Below are 27,996 nucleotides of genomic sequence, written 5' to 3' on the forward strand. Positions count from 1 at the left end.
GTTGTTCACAAATATTTGTTGCAACACCCTGTAGTTCTTAACCAGCAATCTCACCTCTATGAGGATATTCAGGATTAGCGTTGAAAAAAACCCTGACTGTGTAATTCTTGCAAGAAAGACATATAGCTCTGACTTTCCTTTGCATCCTCTTGTGTGAATAAGCACAAATAAATGTTTTGGGGAATTTGGTAGCTTCCCCTTCCCCCTGTTCATCATTTCATAAAACCCATGTCTGCCAGAGTATTTTTCGAAGGTGGTATTGGCAACCATGATACCACTTCTAATACATGTATATCAGATAATCCAGAAACTCATACATTGAGAATTCTATTGAAATTGACGCAACTTAGTATGAATTTGACGCATTCATGTAAGTACACTAATCGGCTTTGCACATTGGACATAACTGCCAAAATTATGTAACCAGCATTGATACCATTATTACTCTTTGTATGCCAAACATACACTATAATTGGGAGCGTTACTAATCAATGAAAGTGTATAAAGGGATTAATGATACCCATCGATGGAGGTGTATGTGGAGTAGAGAAAATTGTTGCAAGGGTATACTGCACAGATGTATTTTGGTAATCGGAAATAGAAGATAGATATTATTTGTATATTTAGCATTCATGTAGATTGTCTGTTTTATGTTTATTTTTTAAATGTTTTTATTCAACCACCTATATATAAAGACTTACTTGACAGTAGCTCATAGGGAAGGGAGGTAGCCAAGGGGCTGGAGGTGACCCCCTCCCCTTCAAAGCTTTCCATAGCTTGAAGAACACAAGAAATCTTCCTTTGTGATTATTAACCACAGTCTTGAAACATAAACTTTCATAAAACATTTGAAATATGTAATCTGATTTATGTTCTAAAAAAATGGTAATTCAATACTTATTGAAAAAAAACCCAAAATGTAGGGGACAATGCTTTGATTATTCTGTTCCCTTTTTCTAGCAGATTATTGTGGCATAAATGTTGTAAAGGGTTGTAGGAAAATCATTCTAGTTTATGTACATTGAAGGATTGTTGCAAGGAAACTTGCAATCAAATGCAAGTCAATTATTATTTTAATCCCTTTTGGCTTGAGGTCTTTCTTTGGCCTTACTCCACCAACTTCCCTTTGTGTCTACCTACTCCTTTTCTTTCATCCCCTTCATTAACCCGATTGGTCATCTCTTCTCACTAATGCCCCTTTTGTCTCCTTGTTCCAGTGTTGCTGTTGTATGTCTGTGGTCTATATTATGGTTGTTCCACCTTATATGTTTGTCATTTTGCCTCCGAAGAAGATTCTGCTAGGATCGAAAGCTTAGGCCCCTTTTGACTCTCTCAATTATAATTACACAACTCAATCATAAGTCGTGCAATTAACGGCAAATTTGCAGATGATCGCTTGTCTTCTTCATGTGTTAGCAAGTGTAAAAAGATTTGCTTTAGTTACAATTAATTTATCACATCTAAATTTGCACTCGAAATTAATAATTGATTGCAAATATTTTCTTAATGCAACAGCCCCTAAGACTATATGATCAAAATGTTGCATTGTGGGTAATGATGCAGGTACTGAACGAGTAGTTTAGGTCACATGGTGCTGTTCAAACTGATTGTGCCATAATGGCTTCAAATGATGTAAAAGATGCTCTCATAACGCAAAGGAAATACATGTACATTTAATACTAGTCGGTAATGTCTTTCAAATTAAATGTTTGTTATAGCATAGTTTAGTGAAATTATAGCTTTGTTATTAGTCTTGATTGTATACTCGTACATTTTCAATTTCTAACTAATGTATTTTTAACTGTATGGCTGATATTTTGCATTTCATGGTCATTCCTTGTTTAAATTTAGCATGGAAACATAAATGATATGTACATGCATCCATTATTATTGTACAACGCCTACTTAGCTTGTTGTACGCGATCAAATGGGAGGCTGAATGTCACACATTCGTACCGTTGCACACAAGACGTACCATCCAAAATCTACCATTGCACGGCTTTAGGAGGTGACGTCACAATGCGATTTCATTGAATAAGCCCGCTGGCTAAATGCGCAATGCTGTCCAAGATCATGTACGCCTGTGGGCCCGGCTTGTGGGATTTTGCTTTTTGCTTTCAATATTTTTGCTCCCTTATAGATTACTGGTGGGAAAAACTATTGTTTTTTCATATTTTTACTAGATTCTGAGGCGTTGTACAACACAAATAGCGAATATTCTTATTCGTGCAATGGTGTGAGATTTTGCATTCGGTGAAAGAAACGCTCTATTCAACTCGGCTAACGCCTCGTTGAATAGAGCATCTTTCTTTCACCTCATGCAAAATCTCGCACTCATGCCTATTCGCCATTTGTATACTGTCATACAATTTGTAAAGGCCGGTTATCTTTTAGTTGCCTATTAATTCAAAAGGAACTAGAATACATTTTGTGCTAATCATTAACCCGAATAGAGTCGAGTTATTTGGACCCATCAAACCCAAGGGGTGGGAGGGGAGATTTTGCCCCCTTGAGAGATCTCGGCCGCCGATTGCGAGTGCCGCAACATTTTGTAAAGGGGTATACTTTGAGATGAAGTGCTATTTTCAGTTGTATAGTAGATGATTTCAAGTGCGGTGTTGGAATTGGGATTGCTTCCCCTTGCTCCAAAATCTGTTCTGAGTTTGTAAAACTGATCCAGATCACATTATTGACATCTCAAACACAAGTACATGTAAGTGACTTCAGGATCATCTTCATTTTATGTTTGGTGTTCTCAGATTGACCTAACACCAATACTAATAGATCAACACTGAACTTGAAATCCCCCATTGATTTAAACATGAATTTAATTTTGTATTTATTGGAAATCCTTAAACAGGGTTCTTGAAATAGGTGAAATGCAGTATTAATATCATATTCAGATACTTGAGGTAGCAATGGTGAGCTTTATCTTACTAAAAAGGTTATGATATACAGTGTAGTAGTACAGGGGAGCCTATATTGTGTACCTTGACAGCTAGTCACAGCTCACCATTTAGTGTCCATTGTCACTTTCAGTTCTATTATAGATTATTTCGCTCTGGCGTTCTAGTCATTCATGCGATTTTACTCCGATGAAAGCATGTTGAAAAGCTTCAGTATGTCCATTTTTAAAGTACATGTATCTTTCTCTTCAGCGTTTTTCTTTTATCTTTGTCTGCTTTTGCCATTTGCAGAGCACATCGATGTCATGAACAACAAAAGGAAAACACATAGGCCCATATTCTGAAGTCGGTTTCTTAACTTAGACCATGGTCTATAAACTCTGTGCTAAAATTATGGGAAGCCAAACGTGTCAAAATTTCTTCACATGGTATGTGTCTTTGTGCTGTGCTCTTTCACCAAGTCTTTAACAGTGAAGACAAATATCTTTGTATGCATTCTCCCCCCGACAGTAAAAAATGATTTGCGGTTCAAGAATTTATATTATGAACCTCTACTGCTAGAGATTTATTTCGCAATCGGCCATCCATAGTTAGACCACAACTTCGGACCAGAGTTTAAATTAAACCCGACTTCAGAATACGGGCCACACAATCAAACCTGTCCAGAGTAAAAAAAACCCCTGTCTAATAGTGACCACTTTTTTTTCTGTTTCCCATGGGCAGCCTTGATAGACAGGTGTTTACTGTAGTTTTAATGGTAGCGTCTTATTCTATCTTTGCAATCGTTTATGTGGTGGCTTCCCATGGGCAGCCTTGATAGACAGGTGTTTACTGTAGTTTTAATGGTAGCGTCTTATTCTATCTTTGCAATCGTTTATGTGGTGGTATATTATTTTATATGTTTACAATCGTAGGATTTTAATAAATGTTCACCTGAATCACATTCAGAATCTTGTGTTGCATATAACATTGTGATTTTCTGATGGAATCCAAATGCAAAGTTCTGGCACCCTAACAATAAAGGAGTTATTGTTGCAAAAAATACTTGAATATTTGATGAATATCCATTTGAGAATGAAAGTTATATATAAAATTTTTATGTCATTGTATATTCAATACTTGAATATACATGTACGATGACATAAAACTAGAAGGAAAAATGGAAAAAGAATGAAAGGATGAGAGGGAGGAGAGAATAAAAAAAGAAAATAATGGAGGGACAGAAAGAACAGAGAGGAAAGAAGAAAGTAAAGAAGAGTTTAAGGAAAGAAAGAAGAAATCGCAAGTCCCAAATACGCGCTGTTGATTGGTTGAAAATCAAGTTGCGTTTGATTGCACCTCTCTGCAACGGGGCCCTGGTCATCCTGGGCATATACCGATTCCATTAATTCTCACTTTCATGATTAATGGAAATATGTTTCTTATACATGTAGAAGCAGGTACAGAACATGTAATATGAAATGTCCAAGAAAAATGATTTGCCAATTTTTAAAGAAAGTGGGAATTAAGAAAAAAATGATAGGAGGGCTGCTTTCAAGTGACATCACAAAATCAACATTAAACAGTCCATAAATCTGTTAATATATGATGGAATTATGATGAATCTTGATGCTAAACTTTTACAAGTATGTTTTTCTGCTCTTATTGAAACCAGTTCTGTGAAGTCATGATCTTGCCCTTCTCATAGAGCCTACCAAGAGAGGGAGACTAATTGGGCATCGGGCAAGAAAGTCGAGTTGAAACTAGTCCCAAATGGGTGCAAATTGTTTGCCTACCCCTGAATCCAAGTACACCAGGGTGTCGTCTTTTTTACAAAGAGTTACAAATGATCCGATCAATCGTAACTATGGACGGCAAGCAACGTCAACATCTATTATGCATGTTTGTTCAAAATATTTTCCAGCTATGATGTTTATTCATGCATTCGTTGTTTTCTTGAAAATTCACTGCGCTTCTTTTTCCGTACAGAGGACATTGTGCAAGTTTTTCGTAGAAAAAATTACGTCACTGATGGATTTCCAGAGTTACGATTGATCGGATCGATCATAACTCTTTGTGAGACTGGCCCTAGGCTTTATTTGCAATCACAACCAATTGCAGGACTTGATTAAGTGTCACTTTTGCTCAGTTGAAAAAAAAAGATCAAGCATAATTTGCATGTAATCGGTGACTAGCACTATCTCTTGCAATGTCCTTTACGGATCACTTTGGCAAACCGCCTATCCATCTCACTGTATTCTTCTGTGCTTAATGCTCCAATTTCAAGTAAGTTGGATCATATAGACTTTCACATCACCAAGGACATGAACGCGTACAGGTACATGTATGGAAGGTCACCCGCAGAGGTCAACTACCTTTTTTCAATTAAGTGCCTTTCCCAAGCAAATCTATTTTAATGAACCCATCCTAACTTTTGGTAAATCCACTAATGCTTTTATCAATGATGGCATCCAATGCAAACTTCCTATGGTGAATCAATTTCATCCAAAATGAATTACACATAGACAGAAATTTTGTAAACATAACAGTACATAAAAATGTAGCAATATTTATTTACATTCTACAAATGAACTCTTGCGTATTATCATATTATTATTATTGCTTGATGATTGCAGTGGAAAATGCGGCAAGACATGGGCAAAATATATCGACCAAAACAATGTTTACCACAGAGCAAAACAAATCGAGAGAGTTGATGAGGCATTGCCTACGTTTTCTAATTTTCAACTCATTTTTAGAAAAAACAACAGGAAATGACTTCGTACATTCATTTTGGGGACATGGGGAGGGGTCAACAATCATTAAATTGTGCACGTACTTTCTAATGTACAAGATAGGAAAATGGAGTTTTACTCCATATATGCTCTACTTCATACAATGTTATGGATAGCAATATACTGTAATAATGCAAGTTATCATTTTTTTAAAAAGTAATGCTGTTAATCTGAAAAAACATATCAACATGTAGACAGGGTTCAAATGGTTTCAGTAAATAACATGCTAGATATTCAAAGACTTTGAGCATGGAATTGAAATTGGCAATCCTGCCATGGGTGAATAGCTCAATCCCAGGAAGAAAGCTAAAATTATTTTTTGTACACAATAAATATATTAGTCAAGTCGATGAGACAGCCTACATATTTTACATACAACGCACATGTATGCATGGTCGTATGTATTCACAGTGCAACTTATTAAGACTTACTAAGACTTAAGTCTAAATAACTAATGTCTGAGTGCAGGATAGTGCATTTAGGGTGGATGCTTTTTTCAAAACGAGTCCTGATACACGTTTCTTGTCTTCGGAATCAGTGAAACAATTTTGCAGAGGGACTTGTCCTGCCCTTATCTCTCAAAGAAATATTTCCAATAGATTTGAAGGAGGGCATTCAAAAACAGATAACTGCTGCATCTTCTTCTTCGAAACAATCATGTTTGCCCCATCCGTTGTGAGGACAGATGCCTATCATTAATTCATCACCGCGGCATGATAGATTGTCCAAATGAAACGGTCCATCGGTGTTATCGTACTGCGCGGCGTCGGTCTGGTTTCCGCCGGCGAATCCCAGCTGGCGGCAGACGACGTCGGCCTCGATGTCGGTGAAGTCGTCCCGGCAGACCTTGCCCCACTGGTCTTCGAAGTAGACTTGGACGCGACCCGCGCTCGTAGAGTTGCCACCAGATAGACGCACTGAAACAGAGAGAAATAGAGGCAGATAATAAGTTTGTTTACTTGTTATTATTTTACATGAAAATACTTCATTCGTAAAATGGTTACGTTTCTAGAATAGTATTTCTGAACGGCATAATACTTGTAAGTGTATGCTTTATATTCTTTTCTTGTATTTTGATACACTTCTTTAATTTCCTTCTACTTTTCTCTTCTCTTATTTTATCTCTTTTGTCTTTATCTATTTCTTCACTTTTGAATTGTTTCTTGCTTTATGGTCGATGATGTAATGAAATATAATATATACTGAATTGAAATAGAAATTGAATAATTATTATGGAATTAAAATTGAATTGAATCATAAAAGCCTGACTGATTTTTTTCATTATGATTGAATTAATATGAAATTGAATTGAAAATCAAAACGAATTTGAATTGAATTATCACTAACCTGGTAATGTACACGACACACTAGCATCTTCTTGATGGCCGCAATTATGCTCTCCGTCATCTCTCCTCATACAGTCCGTGAGGCTACTCTCATTTCCAGTGCATTCCAAGTCATCTACATGGATAGGTCCGTTGCCTCCCCCAAACACAGCACCACTAAACACCCCAGAGGCTGGACCAAAGCCTAGCTGTCGACATACTACATCAGCGTCTGTAGTTGAGGAAAACAATCAAGAAAATTATATCAATGTACAAATTACCGTTACATCTATGAAACTCAATAAACATTTCTTAATCTATTCAAGAATCTTATTTCTATATTGGGGAAGATGACAAATAACAAATAAACGCATTATTTTGCTTTTACACCAAAACCACATTGCAAGTCAACTTTACGGATGCATAGGGAGTAAATAAACAATGTTGGGTGATAGCTAAATAATACAGTTGGTGGGTGGAAGGGGGGGGGGGCAAAATGACTAAAAGTTAATTAGTAATGGTACTAATGAAAATGAACGACCATAAGAGTGGTATTTCTATACCCATTTCTCTTCCTTCTCCCCCACCCCCTTCTCTTTTTCAGTTTGGTTAAATATATATCAAATTCAAAGGGTTGTTTATGCTAAATTGCCATTCGAATCCATACGTTACCCGAAAATATTCCTATACCCTGTATCGAAGTCGAAGTCACAACATTCCTCTCAACTCCACAAACACTAAACCTATGTCTATTTAGAAATTAAGGTACAGACATCAAATCGCAGTAGCTACCGTACATACCTTCTCTGCTCCACATGTCATCACAAACGGTGCCCCATTCACCGTTAGTGTAGAATTCAACCCTTCCCTCCAGACAGCTCCTTCCTTCCGCTAGACGAACGTCACCATCGCTCGCTGCGAAACAATCAAAGAGAAACACACTGGATGATTAGATTCCAACAAAGGGGGGATTTCACAGAGCTGGATAAGTAACTGAGATTTACTGAAAAATTTGCTTGTGGCCAATCAGATGCAAGGATTTCAGTCACTGATATCAATTCCAATTCCAATTTCAATTTAAATTTCAATTCAATTTCAATTTCAATTTCAATTCAATTTCAATTTATTTTCTCATAAAAATCCATACAAAAACACTACATATACAAAGCATCGTATTAACAAAATAGAACAAAAAACAACAACAACAAATAGAAATAAACATTGGATTGAATATGAGAGGGACAGCAAGAAAGGACAGGCCTTGTAATTAGCTGACCCTATAACATAATAACCATACAAAGACTTCAATAACAAAGAAAAAAAAATCACTAAACTACAACATAAAGGTGGGGGGGGGGGGCCTATATATGCCTAAATGAAATTTATACAAACTTTATAAATAACTATTTAAAATAATTTGCCTTGATTTTGACTTAAAAACATTTAATGAAACTGATTGCTTGATATCTACAGAAACAGAATTCCAGAGTTGTGAGTTAAGATAAGACCAATTGTGCATTGCTCGCCATTACTTGCAGTAGCAAAGAAACAAATTTCAAAGAAAAGCTACAGTAAGCACAAGTAGCTGTAAGTGCAATAATTTAGATGGGGAGACATGACTTAGAGTGATATTACCAGGCCTTTGCACAAGGTCTACCTAGATGTTTAAGTTCAAATACACTATCTGCTAATTAAAAAAATACCAAAACACACAAACTCAAAATAAATAGGAGGCTGTGATGTAACAAGGTGTTTGAAAAAGTTTTCAAGGAAAGACAGGTGAGCCAGACGCAGGAGTTACAAGGCATAGCCTAATTGTGAAACTTGGCATATGTCTGTAGTAAATAGAGAGCCTTTCACAAAGCAAATCATCAGTGAATTTCACTCACAACTTCTCTCTCATCCAATCAGATGCAAGGATTCCAAGATGATAATTAGTTAAAATCAATCACATATCAAACACTTCCTGCACTCACCTGGAAAGCACATTACTCCTGCTTCCTGGCTGAACGCACACGACCCTTGACCCCACTCGGCGTGACTGCACTGACCGAGGTTAGACTCTGTACCAGAACACTTGACGTCATACAGCCAGAAGCCTATGGGGTCCCCGCCGTAGTAGGAACCCGTGTCTGCTATGAAAGCCCTGGGGAAGCCTAGCTGACGGCATACAACGCTCGCCTCGTTCAGGTCCCAGCTGTGAAGTTCAGAAATACATGCATCATGGTAACGATTGAACATGTCGCATAGCACAATATCACTGCCAAATGTGTCCCAATGCACTCAGTTGGATGTCATTACCCTGGCTTTAGCCCCGGAGCCTTTTACAGCGCAGTGGCATTTCAAGGAATAAACTCCTGCCAGGTACCCATTTACCTCTCCTGTGTCGAGTGCAGCACAATGTGGATAAATTTGTTGCAAAAAAAAATTACGTCATGGCTGGGATTTGAACCCAGGACCCTCTGTTTCAAAGTCAGATGACTATAAATCCACTGGGCCACAATACTCCATATAATATCATAATATGTACATGTATTTCCATACCGCCATCTATCTAGAAATAATCTATTCTGAGGTCCACTTCCATTATTGGTTCCAGCAGTACGGTTAGGTTAAGCCGCCTGGTATATAGGCCTTGATGATAAACGTGACATATACAAGTATCTTAATGTTTATAAATGGCCTATCTATTGCAATTCTCCACACAGTTCTCTACTTCTCTGATTGCCTCTCAAATAATCTCCATTCTATTTTTTTAAGCCACTTTTATTTCATTTTCTCCTGTATCACCAGGATCCACCCCCTTTGATTATTTGTGTAAATATATATCGGTGTGAGGTATAATACCGTCAGTCCTCACAAAGCCTAAAACTAATATTTGGGGGCAATGGCTACTTCTGTCTAAATACAATGTACAGTATTGTTCCCTTTACAACTATTCAAGTATTGTATTAAAAGAATACATGTATATCAACATTTTAGTTGAACAGTGGCTTACTTGTTATCACATACGGCTCGCCATTCTCCGTCGTGATAGACCTCTACTCTCCCCGAATCATTTGATTTTCCATTCAATCTCACAGGGGCATCGGGAAAATAGGCTGAAGCTGGGATGCAGGCAGAGAAAAGAACGAGAGAGGGAGAGATTGAATTGAAATGGAAAGTGTGCTAAAAAATTGTATTATCTTTCTTACACGTATTACAGGGGGGGGGGGAGTAAAGAGAGAGAGTGTGTGAGAGAGAGAGGAGCGTAGGGGAGGGAGATCCAGGGGGGTGTTTCACAAAGATTTAAGTATGACTTAAGTTGCACTTAAATGCCGACGCGTACATGACATGCTACGCGCAATCTTACTGATAGATACGTAGTAGTGTGCGTCCTCATGACACGATCTGACCAATGCGGTCAAGCCTTTCATACCGTACGCAACTTGGAATTTAAGTGCGACTCTACGTCATACTTAGATCTTTGTGAAACACCCCCCAGAGATCAAGGAGAGAGACTCAGAGAGATACTGTAGATAGAGATGAGAAAAATGGCACGAGTGGGAGAGAGGAAAGGAGAGAAGAAAGCATACTTTGTAAAACGTCAGACACAGGAGGAGAGAGACATAGACGGAGACAAAGAGACAGAGTGAGTTAAGAAACAGATAAATGTTAGGGTCAGGGTTGAATTAATGAAAACAAATATACAGGGATGGGAGATGGGAGGGGGCGCATGACTTGTAACTTCTTCCATTCGTTAACAAACAACGCAGAAATAAAGGATATGTCAGAGAATTCTCTCAATTTAATAATTTTTAAGCTTAAAATTTCAGCTGATAAGGGGAGGAAATAACTAAATACATATTTGAATGATCTGATCAAGGTGCACATGTTTGAAGTTATGAAGGATTGATTTTCATTTGTGACCATCTATCCCAAAATGGACAATACACTGTAAGTCACCGAAGATGAATTAAGCTCAACTATGAAAAAAAGTTGCTTTTCAGAACAACAAATGAATTTGAAATAATGATCTATGCTTACATGTGTTACATATTAGGCCGACATTCTCTGTTGTTACACAGTTGTGGTCGCCCACACCTCGATGCAAACACATCGCCAGAGAAGTCTCGTCACCGACACACGTCAGATCATCCAGTAGAGTGGGGAGGTACCCTAGACCGCCAAACTGTTCACCCGCTAATATCTGTTTTTAAATAGAAAATAGGCATAGGTGTATGAAATCATTTTTAGAAATACATAATCATTTTAATAGCAAGACTTTAAACTAGATGGATTCCTGAATGCACACAGTTGAAATCTAAGTGTTCATCAGGATGGGAAGATAATAAAGACCTCCACATTGTTCATCCGATAAAATATGTGTGTAATTGGAAAGGAAGGATAAGAAATGATTTTAGAAAAGGATAATCATTCTAATAACCAAGATTTTCAATTACATGGGTCATGAAAAGTTTGTCAGGGTGGGAAGATAATCAAGACTTCCTAACTGGTCACCCGCTAATATCTCTTTGTAAATAAAAAGAAGCCATAAGAAGTGATTTTCGAAGAGGATAATCATTCCAGTAAATATATTTCAAACTAATGGTTTATTCAGTACACAGTTGTTGACCAATCAATCATGGACTCTTTGCCGCCACAGACAAAATCACTCTTGCACCCCATAAATTTCAAGGTGCAACCTTCACTCTTGTGCCCCATTAATTTCAAGGTGCAACCTTCACTCTTGCACCCCATTAATTTCAAGGTGCAACCTTCACTCTTGTGCCCCATTAATTCAAGGTGCAACCTTCACTCTTGCACCCCATTAATTTCAAGGTGCAACCTTCACTCTTGTGCCCCATTAACTTCAAGGTGCAACCTTCACTCTTGCACCCCATTAATTTCAAGGTGCAACCTTCACTCTTGTGCCCCATTAATTCAAGGTGCAACCTTCACTCTTGCACCCCATTAATTTCAAGGTGCAACCTTCACTCTTGCACCCCATTAATTTCAAGGTGCAACCTTCACTCTTGTGCCCCATTAACTTCAAGGTGCAACCTTCACTCTTGCGCCCCATTAATTTCAAGGTGCAACCTTTAGAGTGGTTTGGCATGGGTTATGCAAATTCAGCTCCCAATAGCTTTTGATTGGTTCACAGTACAATGCAATGCACGCATCACTGTTGTATGTGCATGAAAAATAAATTTAATGTACTCTGTGTGTATTGTGAATAGAATGTGACTTGAGTCAAACTTGGCAGTCCGGTGTATGTGTCTCTAGTCGAACAAAGCGGGTCAAGAGTTAACAAGCAGGAATGATGTCACAAGAGCTGATGCAAAAGATGATTAATTCTCAAATTGACTCCTCAGTCTTACCTGTAGAACGCCAGGATAGCCTAGCTGACGGCAGACTACATTCGCTTCTGTGAAAGTGAATCCATCGTCACAAACCGTGCCCCATTTGTCCCCTACGTAGATCTCTAATCGGCCCTCGCCTGGGTAAATACCTCCTCGAAGACGCACTGGAGCCGATAAATCTGCAAGACAACATTCGAATCATAAAGATATGGAGCGCAAATGTGACTTACCAACCCAAAAGCAACAAGTTTCTCAAGATAAATTTTGTGATTTCTATTGAGCTTGAAAAAAAATTGATTAAGAATAACCCTCTAAAGTACTACTGGTAATTGAATGTCAAAGAAATTCATTGAGAGCTGCAAAGAATAAGAAGGAAGCAAGGTTTGAAGTTTGGGATTCACTCAAGCATGAGAAGTGTAGACTGGGCAATCTCGGTGAAAATTCCAAGCTGTCCAGAGAAACGATGTCAAAGAAACTCTAGTTTCTCAGATTTTGTAAGCTTTACTTCTTCAAATTTTAATAGTATGACGAGAAAAGATTCGTTCCGATTGACAAATATTTGCTTTGCAGACCAATTTACTATTTTGGGCTGTTTACAGAGAATCTTTTCCTGGCAACTAATTGGTGGTTTCGGGGTGGCAGGACGCACATACACTCAGAAGAAAATTCATTCATCCCTTTTCCTGATGATTTGGCTCTCTCTTACCTTCAAGGCATACAACGGAAGCATCTTCGTCATGCGTGCAGTCATGGATCGTCCACGGGTCGTGATCACATTCCGCCAAGTTACTCTCGTTGCCACGGCAACCAAAGTCTTCCACAACGATAGGCCCTTCACCGGGACCAAACCTGATGGTGGATGAATAGTTTAATGTCACATATTTTATCAGTGTCTTGTTGTAAAAATGTAAAATATAAGGTGAGCATCTTTGACAGAACTTTTCTCTCTGGTGATCTGCAATATTCTGATTTTTCCTTCCTATATTTTATTTTCTTTTAATTTTGCATTGATTGCAACTATGCTTATGTAAATTATATGTTTTCTTTGACTTTTTATGGATGAATTTGAATCTGAATGTAAATAAAATATTTCTCTCTATGTTTTTATGCCAAAGAAACTCCCGGTAAACCAATTTCTTTACTTTGGTATGGAACTATCAACTAATTATTTAAACTCAATCATGCTATACTTTCTTAATCAAATTCAACCAGCAAAAGAAGACTGTCGCATTAACCCTTAACGTGCCATGAACACATATCTGTGCATCCACTAGAGAGCCACGAACACATTTTCGTGCAATGGTCATACAGCTATTTTCGTGCCTATTGCATTTTGAGGAGTGCATTGCATGCATGAGTGATTCCATTGTTCAGTTCAGCTTATTACAGTTTTTTAGATAATTATTACGTATTACAATTTTTAGATAATGCCATGGGTGATGCGCAAAAAAAGGTTTAACCCTAAATAGACTGGGCTATTTCGACCCCTAAGAAGACTGGAGGGGGGGACTGATTCAGGCCCTCCTATGATCTCGGCCTTCGATCGCGCGATCGCGACAAAAATTGGCATGCGCATCACCCATGGCATTATCTAAAAAACTGTAATACCAAATTGTGCTAAAAATCTCATTGCTCATCAATTATGCTAATTTATGCGTGAAATCATAAGTTTGCTCTAATTAATAAAATAATGCCCCTGAAATGCTACTTTTTGTTTCATATACTCTAGATAGGCATCTGATCAAATTCACTCTTAAAAAATTCTATTGTTTTCTAAATTTCTAATGTATTTCCTTGTTTTTCGACTTTTTGTTTTTTATTATTTTTTCAATAGAAAGTGTCGGGGACTTTATTTTGACCATAAAAAATACAAAATTAAATAATTTGAAGCAGTTAAAGGAAAAATAATGATACGTTTATGAATTTTGGCTAAAAACACTATTTGCATTGGATTTGTACACAGATTCACGTTAAGTAATTTTGGGTCTGCATGCACTTACAAAATGTTGCGTAATTTCAGAGCCGCGTACCCGGGGGTCACAATTTTGGTCTCAAAAGTTGCGCGAGACTTGAAAGTAAAAAGTCAGCGAGCGACGTGGTCAAAAAATTTCAAGAGGCGGATTTATCGCGAAAAATATTGAGGGGGGAGGCTGAATCAGCCCCCCAGTCTTTTTAGGGTTAACATTATTGTCTCATGAGTGATTCTCTTTTTTTTACACATTAAATATTTAAATATAGAATTTGAAAAAAAGAGGCACTCGTTGATTACAGTTATGGGCACATTAAGAGTCAATTCAATTCAATGACTCTCATGAGCAAAATCTCAAACTACTTGCAGAAAAGAAAATAAAACAAATACTTCTCTATAGTCAATACTTTTGTATGTCCAACTCTAAAATTGTAGCTCAATTCATGAAATGCGAGAGCCATCATGATACTTTCATAGAATTGAAAGTTATTATATGGACTTTAAATCATAGGCAAATCAAGGTCCAATAAAAAATATGGGGTCAGACATAAATACTTCCAAGGAATTGCTCATGATTTACCTAGATCGTAACGGTGCTGATGCAGCCGCTGGAAAGCCCAACTGTCGGCAAACAACGAGGGCGTCGCGTAAGTCCCAGGCGTCATCGCAAACTGAGCTCCATGTATTGTTATAGAAGATTTCCACCCGGCCTTCGCTAGGCTTACTACCGTTCACAAGGCGGATATCTACATTCAATGGATTGGCTGTAATTGAGTGATAATTAAAAAAAAAAAAAAAATTTAGTGTTGAAATATGACATAATTGGATTATATGAAAGATAAGATATCATAAATATCATGAAATTAAGTTACTTTATACCTACTAGGAAGAATAGAGTAGCCATACATTTCCACTCACACTTCATTCAGGGGCGAGTTTCATTAAACTTGTAATTGGAACAAATGTGCAATAACAGTTTAAAGCTACTGAAATAATTAGATTTCATTTGCTGATAGTACACTTGTTATGTAAATTGTGCATTTGATAACTGCAGCAAGTTTTAATGACACAGGGTCAAGATCTTTAGCTAGTACATGTAGGATATTTCAATGATTTATTCCAGAATCTGAGCCCCTTTGCATAAACAGTTAGTAACTTTGCCATTCATTGGTAACTACCATGATAACACTGATCAACAGCCAATCACAATATAGGATTCCATAAAAGGTACCATTACATGACAAAGTGACAAATGTAACTTTCTTGCAATGGAGCCAAGATTATAGATCAATTGTAAGGTGGGCAGTAGCCATAATTTCTCTCAAAATGAGCAGAATACTAACGTATGACCTCTCCTGTGCTGCAGCGCACCCCAGCATCCATTCTCGTGAAGTAGCAGGTGTGCGTGCCAAACGGTGGGAAGTCGCAATCCAACAGATTCGTATCGCTTTCCTTGCACGCAACGTTACTCAGCACGATCGGACCCGAGCCCTCGCCGAACTCCGGTGACAACACAGCCTGTAGGGCGCCCCCTTTGTAGCCGAGCATCCGACAGACGGTGTTTGCGTCGTCGATGTCCCAGCCGTCGTTGCAGATCGTACCCCAGATGCCGTTGTGGAGTACTTCCACGCGCCCCTCGGAGGGGAAGTTCCCGTCCACCAGGCGGATCTTGTCTGCTGCTGTTGTGGGTTGGACCTCACCTGCAATTCACAAAAGGTAAATGTACCCAGGGCAAGATTAAGCAGTGCTTTGATTTACTCCTCAAACTGGCAATAGATATAACTTTTCTATTAATTTCCACACATTGGAAAATTAAATAGAGATACGACACGAGTCAAATCGAAACCTGATAGCAAGATTGGCATCTTAAATTAGGTTGTTTGTTGTTTTCCTAGCACAGCCAATTCAGAGTACTTAAAGGGGAATCCGACCTCAAAAGAAAAAAAATGTGTGGAAGGCAAAATAAAATTTTGAATAGAGAACGTTTGAAAGAAATCGGACAGGCAATAATGAAAGTTGAAAAATTAGATTGCTTTAATAGACGATGTAAATTCCAAATTGGCAAATTGAGTGGATACTGACCAAGGCAGCTATCGCATTTGACAAGTAATTAGTATAAAAAGCTGGTTTTAAAGAGAAATTCCAGTAGTTGCAGTAAACACTGATTTCATGAGAAAGTCTGTAAAACAAGGCTTAATTGTCAGTATATCATCGAGGATCTATATCTGGTACAGTTACATTAACTGAACTTTGTGAAATCTTGAAATCTACGCTGAAAAATTTTCACATGGGAGATCCCAAACACAAATAATCGCACGTGAAACAATGTATAATTATTGCTTAGAGTGTCGGACCCGACGCTCTCAATGCTCTACCCGAATTCTGTGCTTATTTCTCACATTTACACAATTTCTTCCAGAATCCTTTGGCACATGCGTTTTATTTATACAAACAGACACTTTGGTGGTCATTTCATTGGATTCTGTACGAACTCATTTTGATATCGTTACCAAAACTAGCATTTACCTTTAAAGGTAAATGAAAGTGGTTGCAGTAAACACTGATTTCACGAGAAAGTGTGTGAAACCAAGTTTAATTGTCACTATATCATCGAGGATCTAGAGCTGGTACAGCTACATAAACTGAACTTTGTGAAATCTTGAAATCTATGCTGAAAATGTTCACACTGAAGATCACCAACGCAGATAAGCGCACGTGGGACAGTGTATTTTCATTGCTTTGAATGTCGGCCCGACGCTTGACCCGAATCCTGTGCTTATTTGCTTATTTCTCAGCAATTACACAATTTCTTCCAGAATCCATTGGCACATATACAAACAGACACTGTGGTGGTAATTTCATTGGATTCTGTACGTACTCATTTTGAAATCGTTACCACAACTAGAATTTATCTTTCTTTAAGGAAAGCGAAATTCTTTGGACTTGAAAGGAATACTCATCCTCACCTCCATCGCATATGATAGAGACATCTTCCCGATGACCACAGTTATGAACCCCGACACCATCATGAACACAGTCAAGAATATGGTCCTCATCTCCAGAACAACTTACGTCATCCAAGAAGATCTCTCCCGTTCCTTCGCCAAACAGACCGCTTCCTGAAAGCGAGACCGCGCCTGGATACCCTAGGGACCGGCAGACCACGTGGGCGTCCTCCATGCTGAAGTAGTCGTCGCAGACGGTTCCGGTGACGGAGTTGATGGTCAGTTCTAGGCGACCTTCCCAGGGTGCACTGCCACCGACCAGGGCAATGGACACACCCTCGTATGCTGGCAAGTAATCAATAAAAATATAGGTTACATCATGCACATATTTAGGCGCGATAGCTCAGCCAGCAAAGTGGGGGATTCAGATTCTGGTGACCCCGGTTCGATTCCCACCTGGGGCCTGTTGCAGAAAGAGTTGCGTTTAAACGCAAGTCAAAATACCAATTGCAAGTCAAAAATGCACGCTGTTGATTGGTTATATTGAGGAATTAAGCTTCCTGCCGATACCCATTTACCAGAGTTGAGGGTCAATTTCTTGCTGAAGAAGATGACACCGTGGCTAGAATTTGACCCCATGACCTTTGTTTGGAAAGGCAAGGGTTAGAACCACAAGACCAAAATGCTTAACAAACAGATTGAATGAATGTGACCATGAGATGAAGATTTTTTTTTCAACCCAAGGCTCAGAAGTCTTTGAAAATTGGCAACTATAAAAATCTTTGCCTTTGTTGTAAATTTAAATCCTCAGCAAAATCATATCTTATCCCTCTTTTCTACACCCCCCAAACCTAGAGTTTACAATTAAAAGTAAAGTTTGACGACTGGTTGAAAATTATCCTATTAAAAAAAATCAATGTGTACTTACATGGGAAACAATCAAGTCCGGCTGCTTCAAACGGCAGGCAGTTCCAGTTGACAGGATCGTACTCCTCCGCAGAACAATCGCCAAGCTTCTCCTCATTCCCAATGCACTCAAACCTAACCGACGCACTCACATCCCCCTGCTCTGTAGTCTTCTCATAGGTCTTCATGGCACTACGGTACCCAAGTTGGTGGCAGACGACGGTAGCGTCTGCGAAGTCAAACCCTTCGCTGCAGACGTATACTGATGAGTCGTTGGTTCCACCGATGCTCACGGTTCCGGAAGCAAAAGTGGCGTTGGCTTGCATGTCAATAAGGTTAGGAGTGTAGGATGTGGTCTCTAAGCAAAGAGAAAATAAAGAACTTCTTATCTATCTGTTTATAAGCTGAGGCTTTGGAGTTCTAATTTCAAGTTCAGCAGGTACGTGTTGAAGCCAATGACACTCAACCTAACTTTAAAATAGGTTATCCTGGTTGAAAGGTGGCAGAGAATAAGCCATTTCATAATTAGTTCAAGAGCATGTTTTCGCAAATGTTCGTTCCATTGAGTTAATAAGAACTATTTTTCTTTTAAGGTCAATGACCTTCATCTACACACACACAAATTATAATTACAGAAAGGAATTTAAGTGTGTGTGTCGGATCCACCAATAATTTACTTTTAGCAGGCAACTTTTTCTTTCATTTTTCTACTTAAAAGAAAACAAACCTGTGTTACAGATGACTCCTGCATCCTCAGAATGACCACAGTTATTGGTGTCACTCTTGGAGCAATTGGAGAAGCTCTCTTCCGTCCCACGGCAAAGGACATCATCAGCGACGATTGGTCCTTTGCTCTGGCCGAATCCTGCAAGCATGACCGCCTTGCGAGCCGAGACGAAACCTAACTCACGGCAGACCACGGTGGCGTCCTTCAAATCCCAGAAGTCATCGCAGACCGATCCCCAGACGCCGTTGACGTTCCATTCCACGCGCCCCTCGTTGGATGTGGCCCCGCCCACCAGACGCACCTGTCCATGTTTGCTAGGGTCGGCTGGTACAGTGGTAGGGGGTGGCATGGTTGGTGCGCCCATTGAGGTTGTTGCATTGTCGGCAAGGTTGTGGCCCATTGTGGTAGGAAAGGTGGTGGTATCTGAAAAAAAAGGTTTTATTTGAAATAGACATTACAAATAAAGAATTGAATTGAATTGAAATACAAATCAAAAGAAGATGCTTGGCTGGCAAATTGTGTGAAGTTCAGTGCATTTTTCTTACTGTGCAGAGCATGTTTATCTTAGGTGCCATTTTCTCTAGGAATCCCACTCAACATCTTCCACAACGACTTTCCTGCATTTCCCAGTGTTTGTTTTTCTTTGATGCATGCAAGGGATTGCAATGAAATCTTTGGAATTCCTACTGAAAAACACAGCTCTGCCCTTTGGTAAGGTGTCAAACCAGAACTGGGTATATTAAGGGGCTTTCACAATTACACTGGTGCGATCGTTTGCGAACATTTGGTCACAATATAGGTTGCACACAATCGCAATGGTTGTAAGCAGTCGTACCATCAATTGTGAAAGGGGCTTTAGTTATTCTTTTTTCAAAATGCCAAACAGCAAACAACATGTTCCATCAAGGGGCAGTTTCTTCTACTATTTCACATCACAAGCATTTCTCAGCGAACTACAAAAGCAAAGTTCATAATATAATCAACATTTTCATTCATCAAACCAAATTTTATCTATTCTTACTTCACTTTATATCAAAATACCAAAGTAATGACCAATTAAGAGCCTCACAAATTACCATAAGATCTAGAAACTGGAGCCAAATAATTACACCCAGCTTTTTTGTAGAGTGAACTGCTACATGTACAGTATGTTCCCAAGAACCATCCGTATTTGGAATACTCTCCCAAACGCTGCTGCAACTTTGACCTCTGAAGCACTGGCAGCAACTGACACAGCACAACCCTCTCCAAGACAGCATGTATGCTTTTTGGGAGAGTACTTCTTCAAGGTTCAGGAACATTGATCATACACATTTTATTGAATTTCTCCATAAATAAAATAAAGAAGGCATCTCACCGGTTTCCTCCCTACATCTCACTCCAGCCTCATTATCGTTAGTACAGCCATTCCTATTGGTCAGGATTCCTTCATGAGGGCACAGCATCAATTGACTCTCATTCCCATGGCAACGGAGTCCGTCAAGAACAACCCTGCCCTCTCCAGGGGAAAAGTGGGCATCGTAGAACACCTCCTCGGCACCCTCGTAGCCAAGCTGGCGACAGATGACGTCACCGTCTTCGATGCTCCATTCTGAGTCACAGACGGATCCCCATCCGCCAAAGTAACGCATCTCAACCCGTCCTTCATGAAGACCAGATCCACCAACAAGTCGGACTAAAGGTCGAAACAATTGAAGGAGCAGGGAATACTTATCAAAAATATCAAAAATTTACAGATCCAAACGAGATGGACTGAATTTATGAGGATAAAGAAAGATGTACATGTATTAAGGATATGCTTGAACTTTAAAGAACCCATGTGCTAAACTTATAAGGATAGAGGAAGCCAGATATACTTAAAAGGATATCATTCAACTTTATAGGTACTCCAACAAGATGGATTAAATGAAAGAGTTATCAGGAAGTACATGTATGAAATAAGGGTACTATGGTTAACATGTAGTTCTGGAACATTTCGCATCTACATGTACATGTATCCAATTCCCAACAAGGTGGAACTGCAACATTTGTCAAACGTAACAGAAGTTAACATCTTTTATAGAAACCTTTTTCTAAACCACATTTGACAGAGAACATTGAAATTGACTTGTAATATTACTCTGATTATAATGACTACTGATAATGAATAAGATTCCAAATTCAACTCAACCTGAAATTTAGTGTGTGATGCATTACAAAATGATGAGAACTCATCCAACATTTGTTGAAGTATTTTGTCGAAACTAATTCGAAAAAAGAAGTACAAATGTGAACTCTTTCCTGGGCCTCATTCATAAAGACATTTACGGTTACTATGCCATGATGGTAATTACCATGGAATCTACAAATTTGATTGACTGCTGAGTCTTGTCACCATGGTATCCATATAAAAGCTACACTATACAAATTAATGTTTATTATTATCATTACTTACAATAATTATTATATCCTACATAAATTAAATCCTGTATGCTGATTGGTTTAAATAGCATCATGTGATCAAACATATTCTCACTATTTTGCGATGATGTCGATAATGAAACACCCACCGAAGAAAAAGTGCTATTCCATGACGTCAATGATGGAATAGTCGACTATTCCATCATTGACGTCACAGATCATGATGGTGCAAGCACTAATACGCGTTCCGCGCACTGAACGCGTAGCTAAGCGCTTCAGGAAAAGTAGGTCAGTCAGCGCAGCTGGTTTGATTCAGATTAAAAGAACAATGATCTAAGAGTACAAGAACTAGATTATCAAGATCTATTTCTATAATTTATTAAAGTAGGATATAAAACAAATATACCAGGCCTTCGAAAGTAGAGAGGGAATTATTCATCCTCGGTTGAACTGGCGTAATCACTATTTTTTCCCTCGGGGATTTGCCCCTTGGGAAAAATAGTAATGCCAGTCCAACCTCTGATGAAAAATTCCTGCTATACTTACTTAAAGCTAGGTATATTTGTAAATCATACTATAAATGAACCATAATCAAAGTCCTTTACGAAATGGGCCATAGACTTGTGCAAGGGGCACTAGGGTTAGAATGAAATGGTTAACATCCTATATAACATACCAAGATTTGTACTTTACCTGGTATTTGACAAGCTACTGACACATCCTCAGCGTGGGAGCAGTCTCCTCGTAAACCGACACCCACTGGGCAATCCGCCAAATCAGTCTCGTAACCACCGCAATCCAGCTCATCATACACAATGCTGTTGTTTCCGGGCCCGAAGAATGCATTGGGAGCGAAGGTTATTGCCTCGGCGGAGACAGCCTGACGGCAGACCACGTGGGCGTCGTTGAGATCGAAGCTATCGTCACACACGGTGCCCCACGAGCCCTCGTTGTAAATCTCAACCCTTCCCATGAGGTAGTTTGGACCGCCTACGATGCGCACATCTCCGTCTGAGGCTGTATGGTAAAAGAAAATTAATCCCCATCTAATCACTGATTGAACATATTTTGAGTGACTTTTCCGGGGCACAAATTTACTAACGGGGGGGGGGGGGGGAATTTTTAAGAACGAATTTTGATTTCAAGATGGGAGGTTCGAGCAATAAAGGCCACCGCACACCTTACGACCCAACTGGCTTGCGACTGAGTGAGGGGAGGTGCATCGCAAGGAAGTCATAGGCCTTGACACTCTTGTCTCTGACTGGTATGCGACGCTCAAGCTGACAAGAGCTGTGACATCACATCTCCCCTCACTCAGTCGCAAGGCAGTCGGGTCGTAAGGTGTGCGGTGGCCTTAAGACCCACAGTAATGGAACGTACATCCACACTACCTCCATTTCGTCCATGTGGTATTAGACTAGCTGAGAAGTAGAACAATTACTTGTAGAGTAAGTCCATATTAAACAGGTTGGACGGTGACATGACATGTGCTCCCAGCTTTATTTTGTCTAATGCCCGGTTGACACTTCCACGCATTGTGGTGCCCGCATTGATGCGTACCAGTGCGGGACACTTTATGCACAACTGGGCTACATCAGTTCACGCATTGTCCTGACACATTCACGACATGTTCACGCATAGTTCACAAAGTGTTCACGCACTGTCCTGACATGCTTTCAGCAAATATTCTCGACAACCTCTTCTGTGAGGTATCTAGGGCAAATTTAAATATTCCAACGTTCTGGTATTGACACCCTCTATGTTCGTTGATCCACGTGGTCTGCACTCACAATTCTGCGCAAATCATTCGCCGACTATGTGTGAAGTATGCTTGGCCTATGCACAAAGTATGCGTGACCCTGTTGTGAAGTAGACGTGAATTGCGTGCTACTACCCCAGGGGTGTGCCTTCTTTTTTTTGCGCCACAATATTTCTATTTCGATGCCATGCAGTGGCACAGCTAGTTTGTGCACAGTTCACAAATTAGTTATGCGTGCCAACATTTTCAACATGTTGAGAATTTGGCACGCATTTCAAGCGCTGCCACGCACCTATCCGCAAGCTGGTACGCATAGTTCGCGCAAACTATGTGGGAACCACAATGCGTGCAATTGACACCCGAGAATTAGGACTGCAATAGGGTCTTATGTTAGGAGTAGGTCTGGGTATAGTTTAATCCAGGTTTATAGTTAGGGGTAGTAATTCCCTCAATGTGTGAAATTTTGACTGGAGATATTGTCGCCAAAGCAAATGTCATAGAACCGGTTGGACTTACCTGTAGCACACGACACTCCTGCAGCATCCCTTCCAAACCTGCAGATATTAAGATCCTCAGTGACCTCTTCCCGACAATCTCCAAGCCCGTTCTCTGCCCCTGTGCAGTGGACGTCTAGAAGCCTGTAATGGTTGCTGTTCTGGCCGTAGCGGGAGTTACGCGAGACCCGTCGGACGCTGCTGTAACCTAGTTGCCTATTGGACATAGAGAAGACACATTTTACCAGACTGTACATGATTTATGCAACCGATTTGTCATCAAATTTTCTACTTTTTAAAATGAAGAAAAAACATTATAATCTTATATCATTTATTTGCTCTAATATATTAAATTGATTATGTAATTGTGAGCACTAGCCAGAGCAAGTTCAGTTAAAACAAAGACATTTTCAAAAAAAATTTCTGCTGACAAGTTGGCATAGTGTCACAATGATTTTTGTCATTGACAAGCTGACATTACCAAATTCTTTTTTTATTATTATTATTCTTTGATAGGAACCAGTGGCTTAAAGGACAAGTCCACCCCAACAAAAACTTAATTTGAATAAAAAGCCCAAAATTCAACAAGCATAACACTAAAAATTTCATCAAAATTATATGTAGAATAAGAAAGTTTTGACATTTTAAAGTTTAGCTTAATTTCACAAAACAGTAAATGCACTTCCTGGCTGGTATGCAAATGAGGAGACTATGATGTCATCCACTCGCTATTTCTTTTGTATTTTATTACACGAAACACGAAATATGAAATATTCTAATTTTCTCCTCATTGTCAAATGATACAACAATTAATTTCTCCCTGAACATGTGGAATTAGCATTGTTTACTACTATATGGTTCAGTCAAATTGGTCCTTATTGTCAAATCTATGAAAATGAAATATTGTATAATTCAAACAATATAAAACCAAAAAAATAGTGAGTGATGGACGTCATCGACTGACTCACCTAGTTGTGCATATCCCTGTTTTGTGAAAAATTAAAGCAAAACTTAAAAGTGTCATAACTTTCTTATTTTACATCAGATTTTGATGAAATTTTCAGCACTATGCTAGTTTGATTATTCTCTATTTATTCAAGTCAGCATTTTTCTGGGGTGAACTTGACCTTTAAACAAATTTCTTGCGACCCCTCTATCTTCCAAAATCCTAGATCTACGAGTAGAGTCACTCAAGAAACCCACCTGCAAACGACAAATCCATCAGCTAAGTCCCACGTATTGTCACACACGTTGTCCCACACCCCATTATAGAAAACCTCAACGTTGCCCTCAGATGGGGTAGACCCTCCTGTTAGTCTGACAGGAAGGCTGGGTTTCTCAGAGGGTTCTGTGGGAAACAAAATAGTCAATTCAAATTGATTCCTTTCAATTTGGTCTAACAGATTTAAGTCATTATGATCCAGTTCAAAGACATTATTTACAAGGTTTACAGAATATTAAGGTACCTTGTCCGAAGTCAGAGCTACCCGTACGTCTTTTTCCCGGGAATCCCATAAGTTGCCCTTCATCCCAATTCTCACACTTCATCATACAAGAAACAATGGAGAATGCGGAAAAACTCCTCTAAAAACAAGCACAGGGCACAGAATTTAGACAAGGCACTTAAGAATACACACGGTAAATGAATACTTGCAAATTCCTTGCATGAATCAACATTTTCAAATGCTTGGATATGATATCAGACTTGAAGTGCAAATTCACACTCAATAATAAAGATTGCCTTCAATTTTTTTTGAATCAGTGCTCTTCATATGTGAAAACTGAAAAGAAAATGTAAACAAAACTTGTTTCTTTCAATTTTAGTGTTTTTTTTTTTTTTTACCATTTTGCAATAATTTTTATACACATTACATCATTCCTTTTTTCAGAAATTTGACTGAATCGTGTTTTAGGAGCAGCCAAATTATGTGAATTCCTGTCTTCGTAAACAACTGTAATGAAAGAAACTTTATTTTTTATTATACTTCAGTTTTACTCTTCTCTATTTTTTTGTTCATTCACATGTTTCAACAGAGATGCCAACCTGATCAAGAACATTTTAGTATTTTAAAGACTGGAAATCTGTATTTTCGTGAAGAAATCAGTATTTTCATGAAAACACCAGTATTCTTTCTCATTTTTCAGAAATAATAACTGAAAACCAGTACTATTTGGCAGTTCTGTTTCCCAGCTACCTTACCTGAGCTACAAACAGCCCCTGCATCTTCAGTATGCCCGCAATTATGCTGCCCAAGTCCGTTATTCTCGCAATCCAGTAGTGATGCCTCCGATCCTCTGCAGTCCACGTCATCCAGGAGTATCTGACCGCTGCCCCCGCCAAACCGCGCTCCGAACGGCGCTGAGATTGCTCTAGCATAGCCAAGCATACGACAGACAACGTTTGCATCATTGATGTCCCAGCCGTCATCACAGACGGTTCCCCAAGAGCCGTCGTAGTAGACTTCGACGCGACCATTGCTTGGGATGAGACCGTCGACTAGGCGGACAGCAAAGTTTTCTATTGGACCACCTAAGGAGGAGGAAAAAAGATAAGGAAATGTGGATAATGGTCAAACACCTATGCTTTGTAGCCAGTAATAGTCAAAGAAAGTTGCTAGACAACCAATTTGAATGGACAGTCGCTAAATACAATATGCTTGAGTGAGACCTAGTTTGGCAGCTCATCTACTGCCTGGGTAAAATCTATATAGCACAAGTGTAACAAAATGATCATGGTTAGGAAAGCTATACAATATCATCAGTATATATGAAGTTCAGACAACAGCATAATCATAGTGCCTCCAGATCATTTAGATCAATTGAGAACCACCTACCTTCAGCACAAAGAACCCCAGCATCCTCATGATGGCCGCAGTTGCTGGTCGCAATGTCCCTGTGACTGCAGAACGCTATATTTGTCTCGTTCCCGATGCATTCTACATCGTCCAGAACAATCCGGCCATCCCCAGCGCCGTAGTGAGCATAACCGTACGATTCCTCAGCTCCAGGGTAGCCAAGTTGACGACAGACGACGTGCGCATCATTCATATCCCAGGAGTCATCACACACGGTTCCCCAGGCACCGTTGTAAAGGACTTCGACACGCCCCTCATTGTCATTCTCACCGTCAACCAGTCTGACATCAAGCTCATCTGAGAAAAAAATACGACCAAAAAATAAAAGTGAAAATGAACCTAAACTGGACTAAACAGAATCATCTGGAAAATTAATGAACAGAAACATGATCAACCTCATGGGGAGGCCAAAATATATTCCATTAAGCATATCAAAATGCTACAGCTCATCAACATTAGAAAACTTTTGTGACGAGAAAACTCAAAAACATAGGTTGAAAATCACTTTGATATTTTGCACTTAATTTTTTTCCTGACAAGAAAGGGGAGGGGATACACATGCCCCTTTTTTTTCCCTTCCCATAGATCTGCATATTTCTGGTCAATGTTTTGAATATGAATAGCATTTCAACTTTTACAAGAATTTTATGTCTTCATCACCACCATCATCACCATCATCCTTTGCCTAATGTACATGGAAGACAACACAAGTCACAAAGAAAGTGCACTGCACGTTGTCAGAATGAGGAAATACCCATTAAAAAGTCCAACAACAGCCAATTACAATATGAAATAAACTTGTACAATTAACTTGGACAAAATGACAACTCACTTGCACAAATAACACCAGCATCTTCGCCATGCCCGCAGTTATTTACACCGAGTCCGCGATGGGAACATTCCATCAATCCACTCTCTGCTCCAGTACAGCCTACCTCATCAAACAGGATATCTCCCTGACCAGTACCGAAGAACGCCCCAAGGGGAGCAGATGCAGCCTTGTGGTACCCCAGCATGCGACAGACCACTGTGGCATCCTCGATGTCCCACGCGTCATCACAGACTGTACCCCAAGTTCCGTTGCTGTAGAACTCAACCCTTCCTTCGCTAGGTGTCCCCCCATCTGCCAGGCGTACTGTAGAGAATAAAGTTAAATTTTTGTGCTTTGGAGAGTGCCATCTTCCAGTACGAGTTGGAAAAGAAATGTCACTATATGGATACACATACTGTACAAGTAATGTACCATTCCCCTGCCAGTGTAACAGATCTTTGGCTATTCCTCAGATTCAAAAAAGATAAAATTCACTCTTAATGCTACAGACTCGGCAAAGTCTGCCTAAATTTTGGTACAGAATAATTGTTTAGAATAAACAGAAACGAAATGGTGACAAGCATGACCCTAACACCCAGGGAAGACTGTTTGATCCTTTCTTGAAATATGCATTAACTCTATGCCCACTGTGTTCGACAAGAGTACCATACGGTGGACTGTCAACTTCGAATCAAGGCATGCTTCCTTCACATCGCCCACATAGTGCATCATACTAATAACACCTAAACAATAGTGATGTGTGCAGTGCATTGTATAAAGATA

The 27,996-nt window shown here is 39.3% G+C and overlaps 1 protein-coding gene across 1 annotated transcript in view; it reads right to left on the reverse strand.

Annotated features, from left to right (window-relative positions):
- Positions 1-6,186: 6,186 nt before the first annotated feature.
- Positions 6,187-27,996, reverse strand: part of LOC121421025 — a 70,618-nt gene continuing 48,808 nt past the window's right edge. Inside the window, exons 35-54 of the mRNA XM_041615619.1 lie at positions 27,235-27,537; positions 26,382-26,699; positions 25,748-26,077; positions 24,751-24,895; positions 23,570-23,763; positions 21,988-22,311; positions 20,252-20,569; positions 18,895-19,317; positions 18,190-18,525; positions 17,283-17,606; positions 15,660-16,016; positions 14,897-15,080; positions 13,054-13,196; positions 12,366-12,526; positions 11,032-11,194; positions 10,004-10,112; positions 8,982-9,202; positions 7,807-7,920; positions 7,028-7,237; positions 6,187-6,597 (exon numbers count right to left, since the gene is read on the reverse strand). Coding sequence (XP_041471553.1) covers positions 6,296-6,597; positions 7,028-7,237; positions 7,807-7,920; positions 8,982-9,202; positions 10,004-10,112; positions 11,032-11,194; positions 12,366-12,526; positions 13,054-13,196; positions 14,897-15,080; positions 15,660-16,016; positions 17,283-17,606; positions 18,190-18,525; positions 18,895-19,317; positions 20,252-20,569; positions 21,988-22,311; positions 23,570-23,763; positions 24,751-24,895; positions 25,748-26,077; positions 26,382-26,699; positions 27,235-27,537 — 4,979 coding nt within the window. The 3' untranslated portion in view covers positions 6,187-6,295. The remainder of the gene's footprint in view (positions 6,598-7,027; positions 7,238-7,806; positions 7,921-8,981; positions 9,203-10,003; positions 10,113-11,031; positions 11,195-12,365; positions 12,527-13,053; positions 13,197-14,896; positions 15,081-15,659; positions 16,017-17,282; positions 17,607-18,189; positions 18,526-18,894; positions 19,318-20,251; positions 20,570-21,987; positions 22,312-23,569; positions 23,764-24,750; positions 24,896-25,747; positions 26,078-26,381; positions 26,700-27,234; positions 27,538-27,996) is intronic.

The sequence above is a fragment of the Lytechinus variegatus genome, chromosome 9 (assembly GCF_018143015.1).
Source record: "Lytechinus variegatus isolate NC3 chromosome 9, Lvar_3.0, whole genome shotgun sequence".
NCBI classification, from domain to species: Eukaryota; Metazoa; Echinodermata; class Echinoidea; order Temnopleuroida; family Toxopneustidae; genus Lytechinus; species Lytechinus variegatus.